Consider the following 9,455-nt stretch of genomic DNA (forward strand, 5'->3'; position numbering starts at 1 on the left):
CTCTCGGAGGCTGGCTTGCCAAGCGGGAGGTCTTTGCCGGGATACGTCGCCCACAAGAATTGCAGCATAAAGTCTTTTCCCGCAGGAAGTGCCGCCCTTTACATACGAAGGGAGATTCCTCATGTGGCTTTGAACGTCACCGATCTTTGCACTGACAGTATTGAGGTAGTGGCTGTGAGGATTCGGCTCGCCTTCCGATCTCTGTCCATTGCATCAGTATACGTGTCCCCGCGGAAGAAGGTCGATATGGCTTTGTTCCTCCAGCAACTTTGTGACCGCTGCCCAGCACCCAGAATCATCTGCGCTGACTTCAACGCCCACCACCCTGCCTGGGGTGACAGGAACACAGATCCTCGCGGACGCCAACTTGTAAAAGTCATCGACAGTTTGGACCTGTGCGTGGCCAATGACGGAAGTCCCACTTTCTTTCGGCCTCCAACCTCACCCACATCTATACCCCTAACCTTACATTCACCTGACGTCCGTGTGCAGTGGTCAACTAGAGCTGACCGAATGGGAAGTGATCACTACCCGATATTTGTGTTTACTGCCGACTTCCATCTGCGTGGTCCTAAAATTTGCCACGTTGTTAATTGGGACAAATACAGGGAGCACTTAGCCTGTGTTTCCGGTGATGTGACAGACAAAATGATTTATGCTAAGATGGCTGCTACCACGGCGCTCAAGCTACCTGATCATTTTCCGACTCCGGATGTAAAACTCAGGAACCTCTGCGCAGCGCGCAGAAGGGCGGAGCGACAACTGTTGCGGAAGAAGGACGACAGAGCCTTGAAGACAACTTTCAACAGGCTCAACTCTGCCATTAGACGTCATGCGAACAAGCTCTGTAGGTCCCAGTGGGCATCCTTTTGCGCTAGTTTGACTGTTTTCTCACCGATAACGAGAATTTGGCGTGTCGTTGGCAGTCCTGCTGGTGGCTCTCGTCCGAGTAAACCTTTCGAGGCGCTTGCATTGCGTACGCAGAAACATCTCGTGTGCTTGGCAGAGGAATTTGCGGATGCATTTGTAAATTCCAGACCAGGCATTCATCCCTGCGCTCTGCCTGCTACGTCTCCGTCTGTTATGGACGCCCCGTTCACACTTCGAGAACTACAGACAGCGCTCCGCAGCCTGCGGCGTCGCTGTGCACCAGGTCCTGACGGCATTACCAATCAAATGTTACAGAACCTGCCTCTGGAACACCGGAAGATGCTCCTAACCTATCTCAATCGACTGTGGGAGTCTGGTGACGTTCCCCCTTCATGGAAGGTGGCTTGTGTAGTCCCACTGCTGAAGGCCAGCAAAGAGATGACAGACGCGGCCTCGTATCGTCCTGTATCGCTGACGTCGTGTGTGGCTAAGCTCATGGAGAAGATGGCAAGTAAGCGTTTGTCTTGGTGGCTTGAGGATAGAAGGGCACTACCAACATGCATGACTGGATTCCGCACAGGTTTATGCGCGCAAGATAGCGTCCTGGACTTGATAAGCCACGTTGAACATCAGAGTGCTTTTGGACTTTCAACACTAGCTATTTTCCTAGACGTATCAAAGGCTTATGATAGCGTCCTCCAGAGCTCAATACTGAATAGTCTGAGGGTCGTAGGCGTCCAGGGCTATCTTCTGCGATTCATTCACTCATTTCTCAGTGATCGTAAATTTCGAGTGCGGTTAGGCAGTACAATGAGCTCCGAAAGGGCGGTATCGCCAGGGGTACCTCAGGGTAGTGTCCTGTCCCCAACGCTCTTTAATGTTGTCATGGCCGGTCTTGCCGCAAAAGTACAAAAACATTGTAGGCATGTCCATATGTCGATATATGCAGACGACATTTGTCTTTGGTTAACCGGATATCAACACAAACGCTTAGCTCTATTAGCGCGACAGGCCGTGCTTTCAGTTAAAAGTTACCTTCAAGGTGTTGGGTTGACTCTCTCGGTGGAAAAATCTGGCTTTGTCCTGTTTCCAGGTAGGGGACGATGGTATGCGCGGCTGAGCATAGACCTTGATCAGTCTTGCCTTCGTCAGGTTAACCACATACGTTTTTTGGGCGTCACTATTGACTCACGTCTACAGTGGCGACGAGCTGTTGGACTCGATTGTGGCTTCACTATCTTCGCCGCGTCTCAATGTGCTTCGTAGAGTTGCTAGTGAGCAATGGGGAAACCATCCTGCTTCAATGATCAGGCTTCACGATGCCCTGGTGACAAGTCGCATAATGTACCAGCTCCCTTTAATTTCCCCCTCGGTATCGCAGCTGGAACGCCTTGAGGTTTTGCACAGAATGGGACTAAGGAGAGCTCTCGGCGTTCCGCGGGCTGCTCCAAACAATGCAGTACTGTATGAGTCTCAATCGAAACCTCTTCGGCTAGCCGCTTCACAAAGTCTTTTGCTGCAAACTGGCCGCCTCAGAGAGACTGTTGCCGGGAGAGCGCTTCTACAGCGCCTTCGAAAGAGATCTGAGTCCCGGGCGTACTTGGCTTTAAATACTCTTCGTTCTCTGGGTCTCGACCTTCGAGATCGACCGAAGACGTTGAAGCCACCTTGGTCCTTTCCGAGCCTCGATTGTTCCTTGACAATTCCCCACGTTCGCGCTAAGCGGAATTCTCCTTTAGCGGCAATGGGTTCGCTCGTACTGGAACATCTTGAGACCGAATATGCCAGTCATCTTCAAATTTTTACAGACGGCTCTGTGGACAAGGTGAGAGGATCTAGTGCAGCTGCTTTTCATATTCCGTCTTTGAAGTATGATTGGTCTGTTCGTTTTACTAAAGTCGTGTCCTCCACAATGGCCGAAAGCGTTGCCATTGAGGCAGCTCTAAAGAAGCTACGGTGTTGTACGCCTCAACCTACTGTCATAATTACAGATTCAAAATCTGCCCTTCAAAGGTTAGAGTACGGGTTCCCCACTGATGCCTTGAGTCTTAGATCCCTACGTCTGGTGCAGAATCTACATAGCAAAGGCTTCTCTATACGTTTTCAATGGGTGCCCTCCCACATAGGTGTCTTAGGCAACGAGATAGCAGACAACCTCGCCCATACAGCGCTCTCCGGGATTCCAGTACATGGAGTCCCTCATGAAGTCAAGCAAATGTTCAGAGATGTGGTGTTGTGCCACTTCCGTTCTTTGTGGAGCTCTCCTCATCAGCCATGTGTGACCAAGGGTCTCAAAAGGTACCAAGCCACTTTGCTGCACCGCGTTCGCACGGATTCTGCTCGTACGCCGGCGTGGATGTATAAGACTGGCCTAGCGTTGTCACCATTGCGTTCAACGTGTGGTGTGTGTGGTGACATAGAACATTACCTCTTGTGCGGTACTTTGTACAACGCGGAACGAGCTGTGTTATTCGGATCCCTCAGGAAGGCAGGAGTTCCTCACAGTTCTCTTCAGGACATTGTTTTACCGCGCGGGAGCCAGTCGAGTAGAAGGGATGCTTTTCGCCTTCTACTACTTTACCTGCAGGACACGGATTTGGCCTCCACATGGTGACCTCAGGAGTGTCTATTTAGGTTTTTGCGGACAGTGTTTCTGCGATTTCTATTTAAGTGTCGCTACGGTGGAGCAATTGCCGGCAGCAACTGCAAGGCTAATCCCACCAGTAGTTTACAACCATTCAACTCAACTCAACTCAGCATTAAAAACAGCAATAATTTATGTTCCACTCAAAGAATGTGCCAGACACTTGCGAGACGGCAACTTCTTACGCCCATGAAAGAAATCGTACCGTAACTACCCCCTCTCTCCTCTCCACACTACCGACCCATCCCACCTTCCTGCCCTCTGTACAACGCACAAAAGGCAAACCTGACTGATATCCTCGGGGTCTGTCCGGCTTCCCCTCCACCCGGCAGGCCGGAGCCACTCCCAACATGGGAGGACTGGGAGACCTCACTACGCTCCACAGATCAGGCACGACAGAAGATCGTCGCCACCTGTGCGGGCAGCGTCATGGACCTTTTAGCCATGAACGTTTGAGTGCGGTGTGGTCGTGCGTGGACCCAGGGGTCCTGGGAGGCCCGAATTCCTCTACACAAAAAAGTCTTTCTCTCTCTCACTCTCATGCCGTTCAATGTGTTTAAAATTTTGTGTCTGCACCCCTTTAAAGGACTATAGACACCAAATTTTTTCTTGCGTGTTTTTTTCTTTCAAACGATATCTTAGACATTCGTATGCATGAAGCACCCTGTGGTATTTGTGTACGAACGCTAAATAATTTATAATTGAATTTTTTCTTCACGGTGTTTCGGTTTCATCGACCGCAGGACGACTGTGACGTCAAGTTGATGTTTTGGCCACGTGATGAACTGGAAAAACTTTAATATAATCACTAACAGGCTCGTCATTCCATGTCTTGGAAGATGCTGGATTAAATGTCATAGTGAATTAAATTTACATATCAGCGATTATATTACAGTTTTTCTAGTAGATCACGCGAACAAAACATCAACTTGACGCCACGGTCGTCGTTCAGTCAATGAAACCGAAACAGCACGAGAGAAGAAATTCAATCAAATTATTTAGCGGTTGTAGGAAAATACCACACGGTAATTCATGTATTCTAATGTCTAACGCATCGTTTGACAGAAGGAAACGCGCAATAAAATTACACTAACTGCCCACTGAAAGAGAAGACACTTTCGCAAGGCAGGAAAGCTACCTAAGGTACAAGATGGTAGGTTCCCAGATTATTTACCTGGATGAGATATGTGCAACGGCAGCAAGCGCAGTGTTGGTGGAAGGACAGAACAGTGAGCGTGTGCTGCTTGTGCCAAGATCAGGACAACCATGGCCTGGAGCAGGCTGCCAGGGAAGGGCCACCGCATCATTGTGATGCACATCAGCAATGAGAAAGGCCCATCAACGGCTCCCTGTATGTTTCCTGCATAAAACCAGAAAGGGTGAAGACTGCTATGAAGGAATGGATGGCAATCATTTTGAGATGTTTTCACTCATGCGAAGCAGCCAAAAGAAACATCCTGGCGAAACACAAGCAGTTGTGTCATTCACACCTGGACGAAGCAATGCCGACAACAGTTTTACACAAAGAAGCAGTTCAGCAGTAGCTGACAGAGACAACACTAATGGAACGCTATGATGCCAACAATGTGGCTCCTATAAATCATGAAGCTGCCCAAACTGTGCGTTGTCAAATAACATGTAGGAGTCGCTGTGGCGAGGGCTGGCAACGTCAAGCTCTGGCTCCCACCTTAGCTTTAACCTATGGAGTTTCTCTGGGTACAAGTTAATAATGATACCAAGAATGAGCATAAAGATTTATGGCTTCCTTTGGTTGAAGCTCCGCTCAGAGACAAGACACCAACGGTGACAGCAGAAAAGTGGAGGAATTGTGCACACCACACCATGAATAATGAAGAAAAATTCAGAGCAATCTCTGCCAGCGGCCCTCATATTCATTAACACATACGTGTTTCACAACACATAACTATGTAGCACATTGGCTCTGGGATGCATCACAATAGTAAACCAGCGCCGACATTTCTTGCACTGCAAATTAAGACTTTACATCACCAAGGTACCAGGCTTCCAAACTGTGGAAGTGGTATGCCAGGTTTAACATCCTCAAGCAACACATGGTCTATGAAGAACACCACAGTGGACGGCTCCGGATTAATTTATACCACATGGGGTTCTTCAACGTGCATTCACGTCGCACAGCGCACCATTGTTTTTATGTTTTGCCACCGTCGAAATACTGCCACTGCAGCAGGATCGGGATCGAACCAGCGACCCTGAGATCAGCAGCCGAACGCCAAAGCCACTAAGCCATGTGGTGGGTGCTTCCAAATTTTCATCTAACTGCTATTTCTATGGACTGCTTTCCTGTCGCACTAAACAATGATATACTTGCTTTAACTATTCGCTTAATAATTCTTAATGCATGCTGTTTTGTCTTCGCTGAGAACGAATAAACAACTGAGGCTCCTGAACCTTCACGCTGTCAGCAGGCAAAGGACACCTGCAGCTGCATTCCTTTAATACAAGCACATGCATCAGTTTTTGTGCTTATACGCAGGTTGGAGTGGAACGTCAATTCTTATAAATGTCCGACATGAGTATGACGACATCCATACAGACACAAGACAGCAACGGCAAGCTGCAATACGGGCACTGCCTTTGATAAAAACAACTTACTTGTGTGGTGCATTCTTTTCAGCCATCTCCTGCTTTTCGATACAGCTAACTCATTGTTAGAAGCATACAGAAGCAGTGAGCCACTCACAACTTGGCTCCGGGCCCTCCGGCTCTGCTTCTCGCATCGATTCTTTTGACTTTAAAAGCGCACTTACAACGAAAGGTGGGCGACCTGTCACATTTGCAAACAGCGCGCCTGTTTTGCACCTTGCTAGCCATGACGAAGCAAGTACGCATCGAAACGACCACTGAATGTGGGGGAAGACAGAAATACAAGAAAAGCATTTAAAGCTCTAGCGCACAAATTCAATACGACGCAAATTTTTATTTTTATCTTCGAGCAGCCACGATCTACCGCTGACGCTAATACTGTAGAAGCTTGGGCAAGTTGGTGTGACATGGTTTTTTCAGCAGCGCAGGGGACAAAGGACGTGACAAGTGCACAGACACGGCGCTGAACTTACAACTGGTTTATTGAGGTGATTTTCACTACTTAAACACAGTGGCAACCAATCTCAAATGAAAAGACAGGTACACAAAACAGATTGACGAAAATGACAATTCCTGAGCACAGGTCTACAGTGGCACAAGACCAGCTGCGCACGCATTCATCTTTGAATTTATGGATTTCATGAGCTTCAATGATTTCACGAGTGATTTTTGTTCTATTATCTGACAGCACTCGACACTGAGTGAAAACAGGATAACACGGCGGTTTTTTGTTCTTTTTTCTTTCCTCTGTGCAGTCTCTGCAATGAATGCCAAGGTGACGGGAAGCGGTGCCACTCACGTTGTTGTTGTGTTCCCGCAGCCGGTCGTTGAGGCAACGACCAGTTTGCCACGTGTAGTGCTTGCCACATGTAAGCGGAAACCTGTACACAACATTGCTGCTACATGGTACAAAACCTTTTTGGTGTTTCTTATCGCAGCCAACCATCCTTTCATTGCTGCTGTTTACAATATGGCAGAGTTTGGAGAGCTTATCGGGCGCGGAAAAAACAACGTTTACATCGGCACGCGCTCCCACCCTTTTCAGATTATGTGAAATGCGGTGTAGATAAGGAATAACCACATACTTTCTTTTTTCTTCCTTGGGCCTTTCAGTGGAATCTCTGCGGCCTGAATTAATGATTTCTCTTAGCAGGCTCTCTGATATTGCAATCAGAAGGTCGGAAGGGTATCCTGCTGCTTGTATGCGTAATACCTGATTTTGATAGCTGTCTTGCATCGCATGATGGCATGATTTTTCTAGGGCATTTCTTAAAACACAACTTTGCGATGCCGCGCTTTACAAGCTTAGAATGTGCAGAAGCGAAAGGCGTGAGGGGCTTCTGGCATCGTGGCTCGTAACGCCAGCACACATGGCTATTTTTGAGGAACATGGCAAGATCTAAAAAACGTAACTTTCCTTCACAAGGCGTTTCATGCGTCAAAACAAGAGGGTCAAGACAGGTGTGAAAATTGATAAAACTTTCGAGACCGAGGCCTCTGCGTCAGTAACTGCACATGTCATAAAAACTAAAAAATCATCTACAAACCTAAAAACACGAGCCACGCTTTCGTCTAGTTGACTATCAAGGAGCCTGTCATGGTGCGCGAGATAAATGTCGCTCAGTATCGGAGCTATGCATGAACCAATGCAGACGCCATTGCTCTGGAGGTAAACAGATTCATTCCAGGTGGAAAATGTCGAGTTAAGGTAAAAAGTAAGGAGTTCCAAGAAGTTGCTATTGCTGATGCCTGCAGAATTCTGGAAAGCTACCACACCAAAGGAATCAATGCATTCTTCAACACTTGCCAGCAGTTTCTTTTGCGGAAGGGAATAATATAAAACTTTTATATCGATAGAGCAGGCCGAAAAGCCTTTCTTTGGGTATTGTTGCAAGAAAGCGATTACTTGGTTAGAACTCTTCACCTGAAAAGGGTCGTCAATGGTTAAGAGGTTCAGCTTGTCTTGCAAAAATTAACGCGACAGATTTTTGCCATGTGCCATCCTCGGTGACTATTGCTCAAAGTGGGCAGTCCAGCTTGTGAGTTTTGGCTGTGAAGAATATCTTTAAGCAGGACCCCTTGCTTTTCTCTATACACTTGGCTAGGGATTCCAAATTCATTTGTGCACACATTTTCCGTGCTCGGGCTTTCACTTTACTTAGAGCGACATCGCTTCTCTGCCGGAAAGTTGAACTGATAGCATTTTCTGCTTTCGATAAGTAGAGCGCTTTTGGCATCACAGTAAAACCTCCCTCTTTATCAGCGTCTAATAGGGTCAGCGAATTGTTCTTTAAAAACGAAACGGTGAATTTGATTGGAATTCTACACCCGGTAGGTTTACACTTTGCCAAAATGTCCACTCCATCTGAAACACATCGGTCCACTTTAGGAGCCGCTGCTAGGCTGGAAACTTGTCTCACCATCGCAAGAAGTTCCGGTGCCGATCGCCTGGGTTCGACGGCGAACTATGGTCCTCGTCTAAGGACGTCTTGTACTTGTTCCGGCAAGGACACTTCACCATAGGTGTGGACTGGACTGAAGCTTTCCTGATGCGTCTTCTTAGTGATGGCTCGAAGCTGCGGCAGCCCGCACTGCCATAAGAATTCGGTAGTCTTGTCTGCCGTCTGAGACCACCGCCGCCATTCAAGTGCGCCATGAGCTGAAGATGTGCCGCTGTGTGCTCTCAGGAAGGGCCATTCTCTGTAGAGGCAAAATCACTCGTGAAATCATTGAAGCTCATGAAATCCATAAATTCAAAGATGAATGCGTAAGCGTTGCCTCAATAGCTCTGTCTGATAAAGAACTACGTTTCCTTGATGAGAATAGAAAAACGTGCGCAGCTGGTCTTGTGCCACTGTAGACCTGTGCTCAGGAATTGTCATTTTCGTCAATCTGTTTTGTGTATCTGTCTTTTCATTTGAGATTGGTTGCCACTGTACTTAAGTAGTGAAAATCACCTCAATAAACCAGTTGTAAGTTCAGCGCCGTGTCTGTGCACTTGTCACGTCCTTTGTTCCCTGCGCTGCTGAAAAAACCGCTGACGAGCGAAGGCACGCAGGGGACCTAAGGACGCGTTCCTGGAAAATTTTTTGTAAAGTTTTCGAGCAGCCAGCTGCGCAGAAGTACGATCCTTTACGTCACTGAAGACTTACATGAAAATATATTCGTGACTAATCAATACTCCACACAATGTAATATCAAAGCACAAGCGCATCGCAAAAGCGCGCTGAAATGGGACAGGAGAGCAGCAGACACGACCTGCTCACGCTTTGTGTCCTGGCCAACAGGCGGCGAAGCCAATGCCGTGAGCATTGCC

General features: G+C 47.7%; 1 protein-coding gene across 4 annotated transcripts in view; it reads right to left on the reverse strand.

Moving 5' to 3' along the window:
* The window catches only part of LOC144115132 (uncharacterized), a 61,849-nt gene extending 52,491 nt beyond the window's left edge, over nt 1-9,358 (reverse strand). For 2 of the 4 annotated variants that reach the window (XR_013311261.1, XM_077649305.1), the window contains exons 1-2: nt 8,560-8,950; nt 4,689-4,874 (exon numbers count right to left, since the gene is read on the reverse strand). Coding sequence is in view for 2 of the 4 variants with exons in the window: in XM_077649305.1 (XP_077505431.1) it covers nt 4,689-4,833 (145 nt within the window). In the remaining 2 variants the exon portion in view is untranslated. Of the gene's footprint in view, nt 1-4,688; nt 4,875-8,559; nt 8,951-9,291 lie in introns of those variants that run through there. The other 2 variants (XM_077649307.1, XM_077649308.1) reach the window with 2 other exon arrangements.
* Nucleotides 9,359-9,455: the final 97 nt, after the last annotated feature.

The sequence above is a fragment of the Amblyomma americanum genome, chromosome 1 (genome assembly GCF_052857255.1).
Source record: "Amblyomma americanum isolate KBUSLIRL-KWMA chromosome 1, ASM5285725v1, whole genome shotgun sequence".
In the NCBI taxonomy this organism is placed as follows: Eukaryota; Metazoa; Arthropoda; class Arachnida; order Ixodida; family Ixodidae; genus Amblyomma; species Amblyomma americanum.